A 22,879-nucleotide genomic window follows, 5' to 3' on the forward strand; every position below is an offset into this window, starting at 1 on the left:
CTTAGATCTTTGAGTTCAGCACATGATGAATGGGGGCAAAAACAAAAGTGTTTATAATTTTGTTCAGTGTATTTATTAAAATTGCAAATGCATTCCTGGGTAAGCAGCATTTTAATGTGGTAGCTAACTTTAAGTGCTTAATATACTGTTGGGTAGTTCAATCTATAACAATTATAATTTATATGCTCATGTTTTTAATGTAAAGTCTATATTTGTAAAGTATTGTATTAAGTATTGCTCTCAAAGTGTACAAAGTACTGAAATGTAGTGGAATAGAAGTGAAGTGTAAAGTACCATAAAATGGAAATATTCAAGTAAAGTACCAGTAACTACAAAGAAAGTACCTCACATTTGTAATTCTGTACAGTAGATGAGTACACTTAAAATCTGACTTAAATTATACTATATATAATTAAGACAACACCGTCACTTCATCGCAAGTAATATTTGTTTTAACTCTTAAGAAAAGTATTTTGAAGTACTGAGATTTGTACACTTAGTATAAGACTATAAATAGACAATGAATTAAAAATTGTACACTAAAAAGAGAGAAAACTGAGAAGGGGAAAAAAACAGAAGAAGAGTACAGTGGATGATAACATTTATTTGCAAACTTGTACAGGCGAACTGGAAATGGTGATATCTGATTTACTATAAACAAGAACAGAACTGCGGACAGTTGTGTGTTCCCTCATGGCAGCTGGTCTGCCTTGCCTGAGTGGCAGGGTGGTGGCGTGTACGTCCCCTCCTTCACCATCTTGTCACGCTGCTGACGGATCGCATAAAGCCTCTCGTGCTGCAGGGAGTAAGAGAAGAAGAGGTTAGTACTGAGGCGGACAAGGATGGAGAGAAAGAGGGACAAAATTAAGTAAAGAAAATGTTCTACATCCTCCACCTTTTGTTTCACTTTGCCTAAAAATGAGGATGATTAAGTCAAAGACAAAAGTGATTTCAACATCGTCTTTGACTCGTGTGTCATTTGAGAAACTGAGGAACTAGAAGAAGAACTGCTTCCTACCCCTGGTCTCTGCTGTAAAGTAACACACAGAACTCTGTCCAAATCATCAAAATGGAAAATCCAGCTGAGATGCAGGCAGTCAAATATAGTCTTGTGTATTGCAATCAGCTAGTTAACGACTAACATTTCACCCTTAATAAATTACTTTCACGTCAGACTCAAACATCGTGCTAGTTGACATTCATCTTTAATCAGCACTTGGCTAATGAGCAAATCAAGGCGTCTGCATCCAGGCAAGGAAGTTAGTGCTGCTGCAGCACATTCGCAGTGAGCAGGCAGCACGTCTGTCAGTCTCTCCTCTGCTGACACACACAGCCATTAAGACTGACCTCAGTTTAACTCTGGCATTATATAAAGCATTAGATTTGTCTTTCTGAGCACCCTTATGTTTGTTTTGTTTTTTGTTCCTTTATTCCTTTTATTCTCTTCCTCCCTACAATCCATCACACCAAACTCTATATAAGAATCAGGCAGTTGAAAGTTGCTTAGGTAAAAAGAAATGCCGACATGTATAGCATTAAAGCCAAATAAGGCCTCTAACTCAGTGGGAGGCAATTGCATCTAATACTGTCTGAGAGTTCATGAGAAACTTATAAGCAGCATATTCAGTTTTATTTTAAATCCTTTTAAAGCTAAGCAAACAGGATTAGATGGCGTAAGCAGCACGGTTACTTTATCAGCAGACCCAAATGACGCAAACAAACTCTTGAGTGATGCCCTACAGGCTATGATACAGGGCCTACAAAGTGTATTCACCCCCCTGGGCTTTCTCATGTTTTAGTGTTTTACAGCATAGTGGACATAATTAGGATTTTCTGACACTGCTAAATAGAAAGTTTCACTTTGACAGTGACAAAAGAAGTGCAATTACATCCACTGTGATGTTTTAACACAATAAAATGTGAAAAAAGTGTCTATTAATAGCAATTTTTCTTTTTATTCTGACATCATGATAATAAAAAAGTGGGCCAATGCGAGACAGACAGATCCATTTAACAAAAAGTCACATTATTAAAAAGCAAGTGCCAAAAGTCACAAGTGTCTCTAACCTTCGGGCTGCTGCCGTCCCTGTTTTGTTCACAGCATGTGCCTTTATTGCCTGCTGGTATACTGATTCTTTTTTTAACTACTATAGTGGAAAATATTGAGTTAGCTCAGTTATAGCATCCAAAAAGGACACAGTGCCTAACAAACACTATCATAGCTCTGCAATATATGAACCCTGGTTTTGTAAGTCAGTCAACTCTACAATTAAAAAATACTTCAAAATGCTGCTGGCTGCATACAGAAGTCAATAAGTGGTCACACCCAGAGACTTACTGTCTTCTGCCTGTGCATGCACTCATAGAAGTCCTCAAACTCCAGCTGGCACTCCTTCTTGGCGCGGGTCTGCCCGATCCCGTGGGAACATTCAACCCACTCCTTCTCAAAGGCGTGGCAGCGCGCTGGCCTCTTGTTGGGCTGCTCTCCGCTCTGCAGCAGCAGCCAGCGGTCCAGGTTGATGCCAAGACGCGTCTGCAGGTCCACAAGCGGCATGATGCTAATGAAGGAGGAGCAAGGAGGGATGGAGAAGAAAGGGTGATGAAGGACGTAGTGGAGAGGACAGAGAGAACACACCTTGAAAAACTGACATTAGAGAAGTAAAAGGGTGGGAACAACTGAGAAAAACACTGCATATTGTCCAGCACTGCATGGTTATTACATATACCACTGATACAGCAGTGGTCAGTGTAGATAGCAGAGCACATTATTTAGATTTACAGTATCGTAAAAGAAGGCACTTGTTGCAGTTCAAAGGAAAGTTTCAAGGACATGTTAATCTTTCAGCATTAAAATGAGAATCACAATCCTCAAAGTACAATTTCAAATTTGCTTGATTTCAAAACAAAATGCCATTTGACAACAAGGTCTGACTGAATCCCTGTGGGCATTAAATAAGCCACATTAATGGTTACTACCAAAAGCTACAGTTTAAGACCCCTGCTTTTAAAACTGCTAATGTTTGTTACAGATCCAGAATGATTGATTTTGAACCAGGGACTGATGAAGGTGCGGCAGCTGCAGCGTTTCCCAACTGGGTTTGGGGTTAAAAATTGTTAAGCCTGTTTAGAAAGAAAACACCTTTGTATTTTCTGCACATACAACATGATGTTATGTTAATTAGAACAATTAACCCCCATAATATTCTAGTTAACTGCTGATACAAACACAAACGAGAAATTATGCACAACAGTGCAGAATGAAACAGGGCATGAATCTTGCTTTCATAGGTGCCCTGGCATTTCAGTCTGCTGTATCCCAGACTTAGAAGTGACAATTAAATTATTGTTGGAATTTCAGTACTTTACATATATGAAATAATTTAAATACATTCATTCATCTCGCAGCATGTTAAAGCTGCATCACGCAGTCTCTTAAAGGCTGCTTTTATGTGGATCAAACAGACGTGCAAATAAACATCACTTTATGTACGTGGTAAAAGCAAAGGTATGTCTTTGTGATACTTTAACGTTTCTTTTAACGGAATAATCACAATTGTGGCCAAATAAGTGTTTGCAGTTTATAGCGTAACCAGGCATGACATTTACTATAAGCAATAATAAAAGCCTGTTGTTGCAGATGGATTATGTGTTTGGTAGGTGTATCTAATATCCTTGTTTATATGTGGAAAACAGACTATTGCCTATAATTATCATGACTTTGTTATATACAAAACAAAGACATGATCTCTCTCATGATTATCCTTAAGACTCTACATTATTTTACTTGCAGTGTACAAACCAATCCAGTCCTTTTTACCGGTTGAAATATCTTTAAATGGCCAAAACAACTCATGTAATGTATTATTCCACTTGCCAGAAAGTGATTGCAGCCTCTACTTCTTGACTGAAAAGGTAGTTTCTGCCTCAAAATGACTTGATTTCATTCAGAAGACTTATATTTGACAGTTTACAAAATCGAAATTTCCCCACTTTTTTTATAATTCATATATAATGATATTGTATTTTTTTAATGACATACTGCCCACCAAACCAAGTTTTCATTTCAGAAATCTGCTCATCTTACCCCATACAGTAAAATTATTTAGGTCCAAACTAAATGTTATTTGCACGAATGTCATATTTAATAATCTTGCTATAATAAAACTCCTTTCTCCGTTATTACTTTTGACTAACCTTAACTTTAGCTCGCTGGCTAACTACAACAGCTAACGCTAGCCAGCCAACCTCCTCTGTAAAAAAAAAAAACAACATGTGAAAGCTCTGTGTTTTTTATTTAAGTCAAAATATGTCCAGATTAACGAAAGACCCTCGTCTAAAGTGTCCCCGGGTCAGATCTTTGTTTTTATTCAGAGTTTCAGACCCCGAGTCTCCTTCAATGACAGCCTGCTAATGCTAACAGCAGGCCGCTCTCACCTCACTCTGTTTACAAACCGCTGCTATTTACAAACACACTATAAATTATACACGGTATCAAATTAAGTACCGCGCTGCTGAGACGACGACATTATACTGAAAATGTCTGTATTTACCGTGTTTTGCAGGATTCACTTCACTAACCTTCCCCCGACTTCACCCGTTTCGCTTTACGGCTGACCAAAACAGAACCGTAAAACCACAGACTGTGTCGTGAAGGGACGCGACAGTCGTGTGTATCTTATTTGTCGAATTCATTGGCTTAACAGTGAAACAGCGCCGCCTACTGAACTGGAGTATAACGAACTGCTCAGCAATAGTGCAAAACACTAATTACCTTTTATGTAAATCTAACAACAATTACACATTCAGATGTTTTAGGATGTTGTGCATTTGATCAGAGGTGCATTGTTTGAACTTAAAGTAAACGTATAAGTATCAGGAAGATGTGAAGTATTAAAAGTATAGTACTCAATGCAGAAAATAATATTGTTATATTTTGTATCATTAGATTATCATCACTCATTACTCATTAAGAAGGATTCTACTGTTGTAGTTGTTGAGGTGGAGCTCATTTTTAACAATTTTGTATTAGACTAAAACTAATAATTATTTTCTACAATAATCAATTGATTGTTTGTAAAAATTAAGAAAATATTGAGAAATACCGTTACAAATTTTCATAACCCAAAGTGACTACATTTACAATGCTCATATAAACTGTTGAGTATTTTAATTTATAATAAAATATATTTTATAAACTTTTCATGTTTTGTGTGCAAAAATCTTAATTTAAAGTTATCAAACAATCATGGCGAAGAAAAAAGTATTTCCCTCTGAAATGTAATGGAGTAGAAATACCTCAATCCTTGGCATTTGTGGGTTTTTTAGCACATTTAAAAATTCTCATGGCTTCTACACTTTCAGCAAAATTGCTTAGGAAAGATTGCAATATGCACATATACACAGTACAACAAACAACGACTTGACTATTTGGTGCAACATCAGGTTGTGTTTATTTAATTTTCCCCAAAGGTCCACAAGTTGTCTTTCACAGTCCTGCTTGTACAACCCCACACAGGGCAGGGCTTGAACAGAGACAGGAAATACACAAACATAATATAATAACACTTAAATATTGCTATCTATATACTCTAAAACCTTTTCAAATAAGGACAGGACCACTTGTGGTCTTAATGGGACACTTCCATTAACACGCACACTCTGTCCGTGGTACATTCGCGTGCTTTCTCACAGGCAGGCAGGCAGAAACATGTGATAAGTGCAGACCAAACAAAGCACTGCCAGGTTATATAAGCAGCTAAATCCATAAAGCTACTCTGAGATGAAAAAGGTTCCCAAGTCGATTCCTTGCAGATTAAAGGAAAACCTGGTAGAAAACCTGGTAGAAAACCGAAGCACAGAGGTGATACAAAGCTAAGAAACAATTCAGGCTAGTGAGTATGATTAAGAAGAGCTTATCGGCATCAATATTTGAAGTGTTTGGCTCCAAAAGTGAAATTGACTTTTAAAAGATGATTAGTAACACACAAACTAATACAGACAAACATAAAAAAATCACAAAATTGATAAAGATTCCTTGGATGCCCTTTAAAAAAGGCTGGATGATAAACTTGACAAAGCATCTGTTTAAAAAAAATGCTTATTTGATGTTTTGGAGCCGAACTCTTCTTTAGTTACATCCAACATAAAAGGCCTTCTGGTAGGTGATTTATTTTGGTTGTACCACAGACATTTGTATGCAATTAAAAAAGAAAGTAACAGATGATGAATAGCAAAAAAAAAAAAAAAAAACTGAAACAAAGATAAATACAATAAATTCAGATAAAGTGCACAAGTGCTCATTCAAAAACAACATGGGACAAACAAATACATTCATCAGAAGCCCATTCATTCACTCACAATGTTCAAGTGGGTCGCACATCAAGTTAACACATTGGAAACCAAAATTAGTCAAGCGTGTGTCATGCTGTTGTGTTGGCAGCCAAAACAATGGTCCAGTCACATGACACACAGCAGGACCACAGTGAGAAAGTTCTGACAGTGAGCAGCGTCGGGTTAGGCTGCCAGCTTCAGGTGGAAATCAAGTGTTTTATTCAGAGCCTCAGTGACCATGAGTCTTCAAAAATGACCACAAATTACAGCTGAAATAATTCATCAATTAGTCAAGTGACAAAAAAGTAATCAGCAGCTATTTTGATAATAATTAATCGCTTCATTATAATTATTTATCTGGTTCCAGCTTCCCCAATTAGAGGACTTGTGGTTTTTCATTGTCATATCATGTCAGTAAGCTGATAATCTTTAGGTTTTGGACTGTTGGAAAATGATAGTGGATGTTTTTCAATATTTTCTATATTATATATAATATATATATATTATACTTTTTATTTTATAAATGTTTTGGACCTTGGACTGAAATTGTCAAATATTTCACCTTTTTTGGCCCTCAAGCTGTTTCTGGAATGAAACCATCTAAAACATTAGAGGTGAAAATTTGTCCTTTGAGTGAACAGCTAACAACTTAAGACAATAATTGGTAGAATAATCACTAAAGAAAATAAATTTGTTGCAGTCCTAGCGAAAATCCATTCAAATTTTATTACTTTAACTTTTATATACTATAGATAGCAATGAATTACTTGTAACCACTTCAGTTTCAAAAATGACCGTAAAAAGTCCCATCTTTCAGGGGTTTTCCACCACAGCTCACAGTCTTTCTCACAGTCACAGAGTTTGCTCAGTTGTCATAGTTAGAAATGTTATCACCATGAGTAAACTCCATCCCCTGAGGAAGACTAAAAATCGCAGAAAAACCAGCAGGACTTTTGGTTTCTGCTTTTATGAGATTAACATTATATTTAGGTACGTTTATACGTATATATGTGTCTCAGTGGATCATTTGTGAAATGATAAATGAATGTTTGATGTACATCTCAGAACAAAAAAGTGGGACAACCCTGTCCCCTATACTGGGCTGTCCTTGACTATTTAAAATGTCCTCAGTGTGGAAAAGGTCCTAAACTGTCATAGACCAGCCATGTCATTGTCAGAACTCAATCACTTATTTCTGTAGTTTCAAAACTTCTCCCAGTCCTGCTTCTCCTCCCTTGTGCAGGGAAAGTGAGATTCAAGCACAGATTTATCCTCTAAAGTAAACTTTAACTTTCACCAGTGTAACAGAAACACACTGCCCTTTATAACCTTTCACACAAGGTATGGCTCATGCAGAATAATGCGCACAGCAAATAATACAATTTCAAGGTCATCTGAATATAAATTGAGGAAAAGGAAGAAAATAAAGCCACAACAGTTGTGTGCAAAGCTCACATTCATTCACACATTGTTATAAACATCCCCTCTGTCCTTCTCCCTCTGCTGTGCTTGGTGACATTTCACCTTATTTCATAATTTCAAATTTGCAATATTTCTTGTGGAAAATTTGTACCTCTTTTTTCTTTTTGCTTAAGTAGCCAAGGCATTTTGCACCAACTAGTAAACATTAATCTTTATCTTATAAATCTCAGAGGTAGAGCCCTGACAATTTACTCAGTGAGGAGATTGACAGGTAGATAGATAAGACAGACAGACAGACAAAAGTAAACAAACCCTGTCTGTGTTTAAGACAAGTGTCTGTGAGTCGCAAAAGCAGCAAACGAGAAATGAAGAAGCCATGAAGTAAAGAGAGAGAGCTCAAATGTAACATTTGGGGGATTGGTTTGTTTTTTTGTGCAATCTTGAGAGCTGCTCTCAGACGTAGAGGATGACGTTACTGTCTGCGGGACAGTGAAGGCCTTCGGAGGGGTTCAGGACTCGGCAGGAGGGGCCCTGGGGCTGCTGGCCGGCCCCCAGGTGACAGCTTTTCGGGTGAGGAGAGTCACAGTCGTCTGACGTCAGCTCTGCGATGTCGTCTGATTGAGTGTCCGACATCTCCAGGTCACTGCGGATGCTCTCCGGTTGAGCCAGGGTGACGTCTCTGAGACCTTCCCTGATTGATGCTCCTGGGGACAGTCCCAACGCAGAGCCAGACAAAGCTCCGCCCCTTCGGGAGCTGCAGTCCTGAGGCTCTTCCCCTCCTGAGACGGTCGCCATAGCAGCAGAGCCCGGGGGCGGTGTTAGGTCCTCTTCGCTAGTCAGGCAGAGATGGCTGGGTTTGGTCTCGATGTCCACCTGGATCTCCAGGTTGGTGCACTCCCTGCAGAGACACATGATTTACAACAAGTCAGTCTCAGTGTGACACAGAGAGGAAGATATCTTTGGACTATAATGGAAAACTTGCAACAACTTTTGTAGGGTCCACTGGATTATATTAGTTATATAGAACAGGAACTTTTTGAGAACAATTGGAAATGTATTTAAAGGATAGATGCACTGAGTCAACATTAGTTTGACTTTGAAATCATTTATCCATAAATGTGTGTTTAGAAAAATCAGGTAAAAAGCATACAGAATTTGCTGCTTTGTTTTGAAAAACGGATATTCAACCTTTTGAGCCATTGATCTTTTAAGATGTAAGATTATTTTTGCTAAAGAATATGTGTCTGAGAACGGCCTTAGACACCACCATGATGAAGGCAAGATAAATATATAAGAATTAAAACGTTTGTAATTTTAATTTTGATGGTCTTGTACTAAAGTCTGCTGACATCAAATTCTTAACAACAAAACCATTCAGAAACACGGCCGTATCTTCTGCTTAACACCCATATATATAACCGGAAAATAGTTTAAATGCTTGTATGGGTTTAAAAAACAGGGACATCGAGAAAAGGGTGAACAAAGATTTCCTTTCACAGCAGCCACATGCATTTACGTGAAGCTCTGCAATGATGTTGTGATATGGCCTATTTCCTGTCAAGTATTTGCATGCTACTAATGTAGAGGGGGATTTAAGCAGCAAAAGACTACAAGTTACAAACGAGACAATGACATGAGATCATGGCATCAACCTGCCAAGTCATCAGATTAGATCTAATTCTATAATCTCAGTCACATCCAAATCTAATCTGACAGAACGACAGACGAAACTCTGCAATAACAAAAGTAAAATGTCAAGAAAAAAAAAAAAACATCAGTGCAGAGAGAGACCAAAGACACCACAGAAGAAGAAAAGTGTCACCTGTCAGGTAGTGTGTAGGAGGAGATGATGGATCCGGCCATTCCACGGGTGCTGGCACAGTCGCTCCCTGCTCCCAGGCTGCCTGTCTCCCTCTGGGCCGACTCTTTAGCCAACTCCCCTGCCTGCGCCTCCAGCCTTGAGGACAGCAAACAATCATATTACAAATGACATTGTTCTATTCTTCTATTAATACTTGAATGAGGAGCAAAAAAAACATTTGCAGTGCACACAGACCATGAGAAGAGCCATGACACTTTTAATTCAACTATTTTTGTTACCTCTGCAAATGGAGTTCATGTTTTCACACCTAGTTTGTTTTTATGTCCACGAACAGGACATCTTGATATTTTATGACCAATGGGCAATTAAGGAACTTCTAATTAGATTTTGTGTTTAGGTAATTATTGTTTTTGGACACAACTCTCTTGACTTGAGCTGATTCCATAAAGGTAAGTTTGAAGGGTCAAGAAATCAATTTAAAATTAAGCTTGAGACTTATGACAAAATAATCTCACCGCAAGGTCTATTTAACAGCTGCTCATCTACTTCATGGACGAGAAGTCCTTACACCTCTCAGACAGCTGTGCAACTTCATCTGATGAGGAAGTGTGATACATTGAAAAGCTCCACCAATAGCTACTAAATCAATGTTGCGGTGTGATTGTTTTATCAACACCCTAAAATTTAATTTAAATTCTAATTAGAAGTGTTGTCCTTGTTCTTGTGAAGTACTACATGTAGCGGGCTGGACAATTTAAGAGTGCCTTTAAGTTTAAAGAGACATTTTGGAGAGAAAAATACAGCATATTTATAGTTTATAGTTAAGTTTTCACATTACCCATATTGCTTCATCTCAGTATGAAGCAAATCAAATTTTACTTTCTCATGAATAACTTTCATTCTGCTTTATTAGGCCATAAATAGTAAAGAATGACTGAATAGAGCAGAACAGGAAGAGGGACTCAAACGCAGCAACCCTTGAACTTACACTTGGAGCTTTTCCTCACCTGCTGTACTTGCCGGTGCGTGTTCCCAGGGCTCCGCCTGCCAGGGTGTTAAAGTGGGGTGTATCACCCAGATTCCCAGGGGCCACAGAGAGACCTTCGCTGGGGGAGGTGGTACTCAAACCGCTGACAGCCCCGTCCAGACTGCTCTCACCGAGGCTCGGTGACTTGAGGGCTCGCCACGCATCTGCCACTGCAGAATTAGATAGAGAAAATTCCTTATAGCACATGTGAAAAGGTGTAATATAAAGATGTGATAAATAACATCCTCCCACTCTACTTTGAAGGAAATGTTATCAGTTTGTTGTCCTTACCTGTGATTGGACCATCGTCCTCATCAAAGTCGATCCGTACACCTCGTCCCTTCCCTCTGCTGACACCACAGCCTCCTCCGCGACACAAAGAAATGGGCACCACACCGTACACGTAGGCTAACATGATGGGCACACCAATACCTGAAATGGGACGGAAACAGAAATTGTTTCACACAAATAGAGTGAATAATCAGCGTAAAAGAAGATCTAGATTTATTCATTTGAATTTCGGCTCTGACACGAGGAGTACGTTGTATGATCACAATAAACTTTAAGAAGTAAGTAATAAAGAAAGAAGAGAAAGAGGAAAAGAGCAAGAGAGTATAAGGAGAGAATTTACTTAGAGACTATACATTTAAAAAAATCTTTGAATATCATTTTTGTTTGAGAAAAAATATTAGGTTACTCTCTAAAATGTAGCTGTTCATTGCCCTTTCCCTTATTCTAGGCGATGAACAGCCATGTGTGTCTAGACACTGATAAACCAACTGTTCTCAGTTTCTCAGAGAGATTCACAGTGCATAATAGATGGCGGTCTTGTCGAGTTTCTTACCGACGCTGACAGCTGCGATGACCGGAGCAGTTATGATGGACAGGGCCACACCTCCTGTGATGGCCAGGTTCCTCCTGTGACGAGACGACTTCTTCAGCTCGTAGTGGGCGTGGATCTGTAGCAGAGGAGAGCAAAAAGAGACGAGTTAAAACACATCTCCAACTCATCACAGAAGGTCAGAGGGAAAGCTGAACATGGGCAGGGCTGGTGGTTAAGGTTTGGTATAGGTTTGGGGAGGTCAGATTTTTGGTGAATTTAAAATGACGGATGGAAAAAAGGATCAATATTATGTCAATGTTGTCATGGAACCAGAAAAGTAAATATATAAAGAATAACGTTTGATCTTTATTTCCTTCAGACTCTATCTAACTCTATCTATCAAGGCCGTAGGCACGACTCTAAATTTTCATGCTCTTATCTTTTTTTTTTTGTATTCTTCTTTACACTTGTTAAAGCACTTTGTAACTTGTTTTTGAAAAGTGCTCTACAAATAAGGATTATTATTATTATTATTATTATTGTGCTGTCCATATTCCTCTCCCAAAAACCTTTGGATTATTTACGTGTGTGCTGTTTTAAAGCTATCTCTGCACTGCCAGGACTTTTCGGAAATGGTAAAGCCCACAATATTCAAAGTTACATAAAACATTAGAATCATCCTTAAACAAAACATGTGTAGTTTGTATATATTTGTAAACTCTTCCTTGGGTTGTTAAAACCCCTAAATTCCAAGAAACAATCCCTTGGACAAGTAGTCTCTGTGTTCAATGGCAGCTACGATGCCTTAGACTCTGTGGAAACACTTGTTAGTGGTGACTTGTTAGTTTCTCAAGAGGAACTTAAATTACAATCTACAAATACTCACTAAAACACCAACCACATGTTTTCACACACGGACAAAAATAAACAAGTTCAGATGCAATTGACATAGTAATATATGGTGTGATACAACAGAGAGCTTCTACTGCAAGAATCCACGTTTGCATTTTAAACACAGTGCTACTTCTTTCAGTACAATTTTTTTTTTTTTTAAGAAGTAAAACAAGGCTGCTTCACTACTTTCACTAGCAAAATTAGCACTGAATCATTTCATGAAAAGATTCTGTCAGTAATTCTTTGACTTAGAGATATTTGGGCAGGATCTAACATGAGGTAGACAAACCCTGTTTGTTACTGAGCTGCTCCAGTAAATCAACAAGTTAACCACTTCCAACATGTCACGCTGTGCCAGATCTGGCTTAATTTGAAATGTGCAGTTTTGCTCTTCTCCACAAGAGAGTGCTATAGCATGTTAGTGTGGATCAAATACTTCTACCAAATGCCCATTGTCAATTTCCTTCCTCTTGTAGTTATTTGAAAGACCACAGTCCTTTGCACGTGCTATTTTGTCACTAGTAGTTTTGTCTCCAATAATACAACCGTATAAGCAACTGCAAAAACACAACAAAGCCATGGTACCATAACATTTATCGAGACAAAAGTGGATTTTAGAAAGCCCAGTTTATGACTTTTAAAGACCTTTAAGATTGCTATGTTATAATAATAGTTAGATTTCCCACCAAGTAAACAGCCAACATGATAAAACAAACAAAGGTCACAAAAAATACTGTTTCCAATAAAAGATGTAAATTTGTGATTTTAAAAGTGAGCAAAACAAGACAGAGGGGAACAGGAAAGTCGCTATTTCTGGTCCCATTCACTTCTTGTGAATCAATTCATGTCATGTACTTTTTTCAGTTGCTTGAAATTCCAGCTCTGCCTCAACTAAATGTCAATGAATCTAAAAGATCTATCAGTATCTTCAATTTAAAACTTTCATTCATTGATGCATAAAAAAACAGAGGTGTTAATAACTCAAAGGCTTTCAAGTTAATTTGCCATTTAAGTGGGCCTTAATTTACCAAAAGTCATCTGTGGGATTTACTTAAAAGTAAAGTGCCAACATCTGAGGTCATTTTGATTGTTGACGTGAATGGAAATGGAAACAAAAGTACTTTCTGTCATTTCTAGAAAACTCTTGACATTATGTTAAAACAAGGACAGCAGAGTGAAACTTAGACGAAAGGGTTTTCCTTCTGCAATGTTGTAAATTCCAGATAATCACCATAGGAGTCTTGTGAAAGAATGACTATGTGTCGGTGCTGTAAACTTTTTCTGTGTGTTGCCACAACTGTGCGGTTTTACACTTCTGGTTTCTAAAGCAGTGTGGACAAAGATAAACTGACCATAAAGAAAAAGAAAAAAAGCGTTGCTCACTTTGAAAGACATTTTAGTTAACTGCAAACAGGGGAAATGAAGAAAGGAGGCGTCTGTTAGTTTCAGTGTGCACTTTGAATGTTTATAACTGCATAAAGATAACAAAGTTCTAAATAAATAATGTTTTATAATTCGCCTTATCAGTTCCTCCCCAAAAAGTCCCCTCCACGTCTCTAATTTCCATTTCCTTTTGAACTTATGTCCTGGATTTTGTTTGAAAGTTTGACTGAAAATGGGTGAAAAAACTTAATTAAGTTAGACTCAGATGCTGGATTATATCTAAAATCTAAACAAGGTCAAAAGTTAAACAATTTAATAAAACGCTCCACACTACAAACTTGCTTAACAGAAGAGTTAAACAGAGAATACTACAAACTAGAGGAACAAGAAAAGCACTATACTTCTTTACTTAGGTTTATTATGCTGCACTAGTAACTGCAGCTTCCTTGCACTCTCTGTGGGTTTCTCACCTTGCGGCCGACGTAAACGGGGATGCCAATGACCATGGCGGGAACAGCGATGCCTGCGATGAGAGTGATACCGACTGGAGCTCCAATCAGGGTGCCCAGCTGCCACAAAATCTTCTTCTTCCTACTCCAAGGCTTCTTCCCCCAGAACGTACAGCCAGATGGACTGATGGAGACAAACACAGAGGGGGGGGAGGAAGAAGAAAGGGATAGTGCAGGAGGGAGGACGGGAGGAAAGATGAAGGAGAGAGTTAGGGTTTAGTTGCGCATCGAAACAAGTCTAACGATATAAAAAGTGAAAGAATAAATGTCAGTACCTGAGGTAGTGCAGGTCGGAAATCTCCTTCATGCAGAGCCAGCAGAACTCACAGCCGCAGACGGCGCAGGTCATGTGATTGCAGCTCCCATCATTCATCTTGATGATGTAGGCACCACAGCGAGGGCAGGGCTTGATGTCATCAGCTGAGGGCAGAAAGAGGCGCTTAGTGACATCGCTGATATCAAGACATGAAGAGTCTGAATTAAATTCTTTTCTTTGATTTCAGATTTTTTGATTGTGGTTAAAAAGTTGAGTTGTTCATTTTGAATTTGGGAAATAGGCTTATTAGCTTTCTTGTAGAGAGTTAGCTGGTTAGCTTAGCTTAGCAAAAAGCTGGTAACTGGCGGAAGTCTATGCTTATTTGAGGAATAGATTTGACCACAAGTTCTTATGTGGATTTTGTCACAGTTGGAGAGAAGCAGGCTAGCTGTTTCCCCATTTCCAGTCTTTATGCTAAGCTAAGCTAACTGGGTGTTGGCTATAGCTTCGCAATTATCGGACACATACTAACTCTTAACAAGGAAGTGGAAGTGTATTTCCCAGAATGTCGACAGTCCCTGACTTCATTACCTCACCTAAAATCCACCTTAAACCCCAAACATCCTCCCAACTCAATGTTGAAACTCAGTTGTGAGCAATGACTTTTTAGGCCGCCCAACAAAATCAAGCAGTATAACTTTAAATTCTTCAGTCAATCTCTAGTAATATTAAACCCCTAAAACACAAAGCTATTTGGTTTATTCTTCTTTGAACCTGGTTAAAAAAATCCTTTGAATTCATAAGACTCCAAAAAAGAGTTAAAGTACAAATATTTAGCTGTATTTTTCTCTCTTTTCTGTCTGTTGGCAACAAAATCAAACCTTATTAGAGTAATGGATTGGACAACTGCAGCAGTTTACACTCTAATGGATTTTAAAGGAAAGAAAGCCAAGAAGAAAAGTCAATTTACTGTGTGTTTGAATTCTGGAGCTAGTAACATGTTGGCATTTTAACTTGAAGAGACTCTGCTAGATCTGGCCAAGTGTGTGCGTGTGTGTGTAGGAGTAGTTGTTATTGTTTGTGTACTCTGTATTCTGCTGACATGACTCAATACTCTCACTTTCACCCTCTCTTTCTTCTTCTTCTCTCATTTTTTCCATTCCTCCTCTCTTTCTTCTGCGGCCATCTTTCCTGCTCTTATTCCTGCATCTCTCTTTCCCTCTAATTTCTTCTTCTCTCTCTCATCCTCTGTATTTGTACATATGTCTACATCCAGGTGACTAAGCAGCAGGCGTGAACAGGCAAACAGAGAGGGAGCGACATGGAGTTTTTTTATGAGTCAGTTTCGTCCTTCTGGATTGATGTCAGCTCTTCTGAGTACTTGGCAGAGGGAGGCGGATTGGAAGTGGTGTATTAGGGAAAGACAGAGATGAATAACTGGGGACAGCTGGAGGGATTTAGTTAATAGATTTTTTTAATAAAAATGGAATTAAAGATATGCATAAGCAAGGATGTTTGTTTTTATCTATCATCACTAAAACAAGGGCATTAAAGGGCTACCTCAATATTCTTGGAAATACGCTGCTTTGCTTTCTTACAGAGAGTTAGATGTGAAGACTGATACTACTCTCATGTTTGTGCGGTAAACATAAAACTACAGCCAGGAGACAGTTAGCGTAGCTTAGCATTAAGACTATAAACAGGGGGAAACAATTAGCCTGCCTCAACAACAATATTTAAATGAGTGTTGCAGTTGATGACGGTGAAGGATCATTTGAACTATTTTATATACTGCTGGGTAGCTTAATCTATAATAACACATTATTTATTTGTTGATTATGTTTTATATTAATAATCAGAATCTGCAACATAACTAGTAAGTACAGCTGTCAAATAAATGCTGTAGTAAAATGTACAATATTTCCCACTTAAATTTAGTGGAGTAGAAGTATAACACAGGATAAAATGCAAAGTAAATTACAAATACATTAAAATTTTACTTGTATTTGAGTAAATGTACTTCTACATCTACTACTACTACATCTCACAGCTTCCCATTCAGTCAATTCATCTAAATCTAAAGAGCGAAACTGAGTATTTCCCAAAATGTCAAAAGTACTTTAGGGCAAAACTGAACAAACTTCATTGAAACATAAATTGCCATATTATTTCACACACACACAACTGCATGTCTTATAAGTGAGTAGCTAATGGCTCAGTGTTGGAATTCATCAAGTCATGACACCAATTAAATTGTCTGTGACAAAAGCTTTGTGCAATTTTTTACAATACTGTGACATTTTAAAGAATCTGTCCTTTCTAATTGTTTTTGGCACAGCTTATTTTGACTCTGTTAATGTGTGAAAGTACAGTTAAAGTCAATGCATATGTCCAATAAAGAATAGTCTCAAAATGATTATTGATATTAACTATATTAAAAAATACACTTGGTCTGCACTTACAGAATAGTGCTGTTGTTTTACAGCACTTTAGTAAGGAAGTTACTTAATATACCATTTTGAAGATATGACTAAACTAAGTTAAGATAAAGAAAAGTTACGGTGACATTTTAAAATGCTGCATGACAGGATGCAGGGCATTGTAGTTACAAAACTATAGAGAGAAGAAAAACTGTGATATAAATAGCGTTTCATGCTATGGTTTCATGCTCGGTTGAAAGCTGCATGCATCACCCAACGGTGGGAACGCAGAGGAGATGGTACAACAGACGCCAGACGAGTTTGACTCAGCGCCCTGACAGTGTGAGGAAAGTGACATGTGCTAAGGACTGACAGAGGAAGACAGTTCTCAGAGGTGTGAAAAACATTTTCAAGTCAGACATGTTGGGGAAAAAGATTTTATCTGTCTGTATATGTCTGCACCAAGCACGCACGCACGCACGCACGCACACGCACACGCACACTTCAGTGTGTGTGTGTGTGTGTGTGTGTGTGTGTGTGAAACTGTGGTATCTATGTCAGACTGTGGTTACTTTGATCCAATAGGTGTGTTTTCCCGGTACTTACCGGGTCCCTGCTCCTGTGTATAGCTGGGTGAATGGTTGCTATGGGTGTGCAGGGACTGCGCCCTCTGTTGGCGGGCGGAGTCACAGGTCTGGTTGGGATGCCAGGCCTGTTTGCAGTGGTAGCAGAACTCGGCACCACAGCCTTCTCTGCGACACACCAACCTGGGACAGCTGGCACAGCCTGAGGCTATGACAGCAAATCTGAGAGGAAGCGACGGACAAAGAGAGGAGTGTTCAATAAGGTGGAAACTGAAGAAGTCAAATTAAAAAGTCAGAAAAAAGACAACATTTGTTGATCGCTTTGAGGCAATAATTGACAATCCCACAGTCTATCAAAGCTTCATGAAGCAGGATTGAATAAAAACCTAAAATGAGAAAGGGCTATTAATACTACTGATCCCACTGAGTCTACATGTCAAACTGCGGGCAGCTTCTGATCGCAACCAAGACTATTTTTTGATTTAATGGGAATCCATCCAATAATTGTTGAGATATTTCACTCAGAACTACAGCTGTCAACCTCATGATAGCACTAGAGGAAAAGTCAGTATGAATCATTCTCTGGCCACCATGGATATTATGGCAAACCAAAACTTTTGGAGACATTTACACTTTTTGCTACCATGTTAGCCACAAGAACATGTTAAGATGACATTATATATCATGGATCACTGCTTAGAGTTGTCTGAGTGCCTATCCGCCCTAGGGTCTATCTGACAGTTTAGCTGTTTTAATTTTAATTTTACTGTTTTCCCCCACTGAATGATAGTGTCACATACAGTATGCATTCTGTAACTGGTTGTTGCAACATTTCCTTGTAACAATACAATGCTGACACAGTGAAATTTTCAAATCCATGCCAAGTGTGGCAACATCTTACATAACAGAGATGTAACTTACGAAATGCAGCTGACCGTTATATCAACCACATTTTCTAAGATATATTTATCTGTAATATGGCCTCTAATGGGCACATTACAGCCTGAAGGCTATCTGTACACTGAAAGGAGGAAGAGAAGAGGTAATCAATGGAGGAATTACTTAGTAACAACATTGAGAGAGGAGGGGAAAGAGAAAATGGACAAGGTCAATCGGATTTCTCTAAGTTGAATATTGTGAAAGGTTTCAGAGAAGAGCAGAATGTGATGGAGTTATTGGAATGGCATGACACGAAGGTTGTGTTTAGAAATGACCAGCAGGGAATTTGTGTTTAATTTCACTTCCATTGATGGACCATGTTATGCAGAGGAGAACAACTCAAGATTACTCTCTTACTCTGACTATATTTTATCCAACAAAGTGCGGTGAGAAAATATGTTATAAAATGTTCATAAATCATTTATAAATCCCCTAAACAAATCGTGTGTTCCTTGACCTGTGGTCCAGCTTTCCACCAAATTTCAATGAAATTTCTTACGTTTTATCCTGCCAACAATCTAGCATACACACCTAAAACTTATATGGCTTTCTAAGTGGAGTTAAAACCGACAAAACAAAATTGCAGATTTTTCTGGTAACTTCATAAAGAATACACATTGTCAATGCAACTATACCAGACTAACCATTCTTTTGTTGTGCACTGAAGTTAGGTAAACACATTTCTAGGCAAATAACGGTAAATATAGCAAAAAGGGTGGCATTTTGTAACAGTAAGGACAAAAAAGGCAATTAAAGGGAGGGAGGGAGACTAAGATATAAGCTGTCAATCTCTGAAAAAATCACAAAAGAGGCCAGTCATCAAATGTTTCACAAAGTGGGAGAAAACATGTTGGAGGAGTGACAACAAAAGCGGTTTGTCTTTTTTCTACATGATGGACAAAGACGCAGTTTCCTGCACATAAGTCGGATGTTCAAGTTATACCATTAAAAGTCAGGAAGAGCGTGCAAGAAGAGATAACTTAACAAACTTGTAATTGTTTTGGCAGGCCTCCAACACGTCGGCCCCAACATGTCCCTCATTACCACCTCTTCAAACACTGTGACAGGCCTGTTCTCAGGACAAAATAAATTAATGTTCAGAGGAGAATAGAGTGTGCTTTCTCAGGACAAGATGAGACAAGAACTGGCCTGCGTCTGTGAGGATTTACACTTTCTCAAAAGATAGATCTACAAAATGTAGCCTCTTTTGTAATGTTGAAACAAATATATATATTTTTTTCATTGTCCACAGTGTTTTTAATAGGCCTCAAATGGTTGAATAACTGTACAAGCCTTCGATTCAACTCAGGGAAACAGAAACACAGATGCCATTTTCTTCTGCAACATAAGCGCTCTGATTCAAGTTCACCTAAATAGAAACAGCTGTTTCAAATGAGTAATGATCAAGTGCTTCACAACAAAGTCAAATTCTTAACTATTTCCCTTTTTAAAAAATATCACGCTGACCACTATGTGAAAACCCCATCTCCCAAAACCAAATGTTTGGCACCACTGGGTATTTCCTGACTTTGTAGTTCAGTTTGCTCGTCTGTCTGATATTTGGGTGCCCAGCGCTGAGAGCACTAGCTCCAAGAGTTGAGATATTTCTGTCTGGATCAGCTCAGTGGGCAGAGCAACCTACAAACCCTACAGCTATAGTACTAGTATGGCTAAAAAATAACTACAGAAAAAGAGAGAGATACAGCATATGTTTGTTTGTGCTCTTTATCTGGCTAACCATGGACTTATTGCATGTACAAAGCACAGGTTGCCACAACAACTTTTATCCTGGGAGAGCATCCGACGTCAACGGCGTCTCACGAATGCTGGATTTTGACGTGCCGCTGAGAGCAATTTTTGCTGACATTTCCAGGATGGGAGAGGAGAAAAAAAGGGTCAAACACAGAGGGACAGAGATAAATGAAGCAAAAAGACATTCGAGATGTAAATGTAAAACACAACAAGACGGAGTCAGGGAAAAACACGGGAGGAGAGAGGGAGATAGGCGGAGGAGTTTTATGAGAGCTGACATGCTGCGTGTTGAAAGGAAACGTGTAGAGACAGTCCTTTAGTGTTCAGCTCCACTAAGAACCACCTGGGATTCCTGCTGAGCCTGTAAATGCAACGTTACGACACACACAGATACACACTAGTAGTATTTAACACCAGGATGAACTGAACCTGCAGTCTGACTCACACACAAACACGATAAACACAAGTGCACATTACGCATCAAAGGCAAGAACAATGACACACACACACACACACACACACACACACACACACACACACACACACACACACACACACACACACACACACACACACCACCCAGTGAGTATGTATTGATCTGTTTAATTAAGTCTTAACTCCTGTTACCCCTGGCAACGCTCCCTCTATGCTGCATCGATAGTCGCCATAGAAACTGACAGCCAGAGGAGACGGCAGAGCGCCAGTCTTTGTTCTTGCTGTATGCTCAGGCCTGACAGTCGAGACCTTATTGGCCGCATGAGAAGAGCAGGTCAGAGGTTAACAGCCATGTTATGATGGTTAAGATGAGAAATCAGAAAGATTCCCCAGTTTCCAGAGATAAAGTGGATAATTTTCATTTTTTTGCTGTGGAAAAACACTGAAATTGACAGAGGACCTACGTGTTTGTTTGTTATGTGCAATGTGTTACTTTTTTGTAATATTAATTTGAAGTGCTGCCATCCAGAAAAAGCTTCTACATTCACTGTATTTTGCCAAGTGAGCTTTTCTGATGCATTAACTTTTAAAATGTGATAACACCTAAGGTGTTATCATATTTTAAAAGTTAATGCATTAATTCACCTATTAGGGGCAGAAGAACAAGCTGAAAACACAACATTAACATATTATCTCCTTATAAAGTTGGTATAGCAAATGTGTTAGCAGTCACTTATTTTCACATCCAGCAGATAGGAAGTAACATTAGCATTAATTTGGAGTCATGTTTTTGTACACCTGCTGAATCTTAAGTCCAATATTCACTTTGCTTTTAGCTCTCCAACTCCTGAGGGAAATATCTGACTCTTTAGCTGCTAAATGCTCCACTATATTCACCAGCTAGTCTCTAATGTAACTTCTGTAAATCTGCCTGCTGTTTGGTGTTGATCAGGTAGCGCACAGTGGGTTTTTGGAGCTCTAAAGAACAGTTGCATGTCGGGTCTTAAGAGGACCAAAACAATGAACTGAAAGACGGTAAAGTGCATCATGAAGCTGAGGGGAACTGCAGCGACCATTCACATTACAAATAGTGATAATAGTTAATATGAAAATACTGTGCAGCTTTAATACCACTAAACAACTGTTGTTGAAAGTTAGCCAGCTGGCTTACTCTAGCACATAGACACACAACACAGAAATGTTGATTAAGGTGTGTTAGCATCGTACAGAAAGAAAATGAAACTGTTCAGAGAAGCATTGCAGAACAACCCCTCTCAACTTGTTAGGAACTGTTGAATGAAAACAAATTAAGCTTTGTAGTTCCCCTGAATATAATTTCTTAATCTGCAGGTAGTGGCATGAAACGGGACCTTTACACAGACTTTCAGAGTAAAATTCATAATTTATCGTGATCTTCAACATCTATTCTATTTCGTTGTGTATCTAATTGTATATTGCGAGGACGTAACTAGGCAACCATTACATTTTGCAATGTATCTTTCACTTGTCTGTTACTATGTCATATACATTGTCTACTTGGTATCTTAGTAGACAACAAAAACAAAACAAAAAAACAGGACAAATTTACATAACTTTACCACAAGTGGGCCAATATGCACACATGCAAACACACATTAGGCCCATTGTCCATTTACAGTTATATATTGTGTGTGTGTGTTTGTACAGAGCTGTTTTCTGTCTCCAGCTGGGACTGTTTGTGGTGAATAATAATTTGGACTTAGTCAACTTGTCATATTTAAAGAGGTGGTGAGTCACCGCTTGCATCAGGTAGAGGATAGTCCGGTAAATATGTAGGTCAGCAGTCAACCTCTCCTCCTGTAACACTGCTGGTGCAAACAGCTTTTAATCAGGAAACTGTATTGACTTTAGAAGCGAGGCACCTTGTGTGCTTATCTTAACCTACACGACTAACTGCAGCCTTTACCTGATACTTCCCCAATTCCATCACTAACCTCAAATCCTAACTTTAATCTATATGGGATATCAAGAAGATGCTAAGCATGTTCACAATGTCCAGTAGCAATTAAATGTGCCTCTCTGGGTTCATTTTCATCCCCATTGGGTGTGAAAATTATCCCAACTTATAGATGTATGCTCAGGCTCAGGCTTCAGATGAACACACAGTAGCTGTTAGAAAAACAAGGAACTTAAAAACAGAAATAGATTTGACAGCAGAGGTCTGACACAATGCAGATAGTAAAAACACTTTGGCTTGTGACAAAATATCTCACAAAATACTATATATAATATTAATGTTATTTA

The 22,879-nt window shown here is 38.5% G+C and overlaps 2 protein-coding genes across 3 annotated transcripts in view; both read right to left on the minus strand.

Moving 5' to 3' along the window:
- Positions 1 to 584: 584 nt before the first annotated feature.
- ndufs5 (NADH:ubiquinone oxidoreductase subunit S5) lies at positions 585 to 4,666 on the minus strand. Of its 2 annotated transcripts, none has more exons than XM_038725542.1 (3): positions 4,579 to 4,666; positions 2,339 to 2,558; positions 585 to 796 (listed from the first exon to the last, which is right to left on the minus strand). In XM_038725542.1, the coding sequence occupies exons 2-3, from the start codon at positions 2,552 to 2,554 to the stop codon at positions 692 to 694; spliced, it is 321 nt and encodes a 106-aa protein (XP_038581470.1). In that variant the 5' UTR covers positions 2,555 to 2,558; positions 4,579 to 4,666; the 3' UTR covers positions 585 to 691. The 2 variants fall into 2 exon arrangements, with proteins under 2 accessions (XP_038581470.1, XP_038581469.1); XM_038725541.1 differs by having other exon boundaries at positions 4,551 to 4,666.
- Positions 4,667 to 5,426: 760 nt separating this feature from the next.
- The window catches only part of rnf19b (ring finger protein 19B), a 35,964-nt gene continuing 18,511 nt past the window's right edge, over positions 5,427 to 22,879 (minus strand). The window contains exons 3-10 of the mRNA XM_038724995.1: positions 17,493 to 17,692; positions 14,486 to 14,630; positions 14,172 to 14,334; positions 11,446 to 11,560; positions 10,893 to 11,033; positions 10,582 to 10,771; positions 9,575 to 9,709; positions 5,427 to 8,650 (exon numbers count right to left, since the gene is read on the minus strand). Of these exons, the coding sequence (XP_038580923.1) occupies positions 8,206 to 8,650; positions 9,575 to 9,709; positions 10,582 to 10,771; positions 10,893 to 11,033; positions 11,446 to 11,560; positions 14,172 to 14,334; positions 14,486 to 14,630; positions 17,493 to 17,692 (1,534 nt within the window). The 3' untranslated portion in view covers positions 5,427 to 8,205. The remainder of the gene's footprint in view (positions 8,651 to 9,574; positions 9,710 to 10,581; positions 10,772 to 10,892; positions 11,034 to 11,445; positions 11,561 to 14,171; positions 14,335 to 14,485; positions 14,631 to 17,492; positions 17,693 to 22,879) is intronic.

This window comes from Micropterus salmoides, unplaced genomic scaffold, assembly GCF_014851395.1.
Source record: "Micropterus salmoides isolate LMB-PRFRI ecotype aquatic unplaced genomic scaffold, ASM1485139v1 Ms_hic_scaffold_17, whole genome shotgun sequence".
Taxonomy (NCBI): Eukaryota; Metazoa; Chordata; class Actinopteri; order Centrarchiformes; family Centrarchidae; genus Micropterus; species Micropterus salmoides.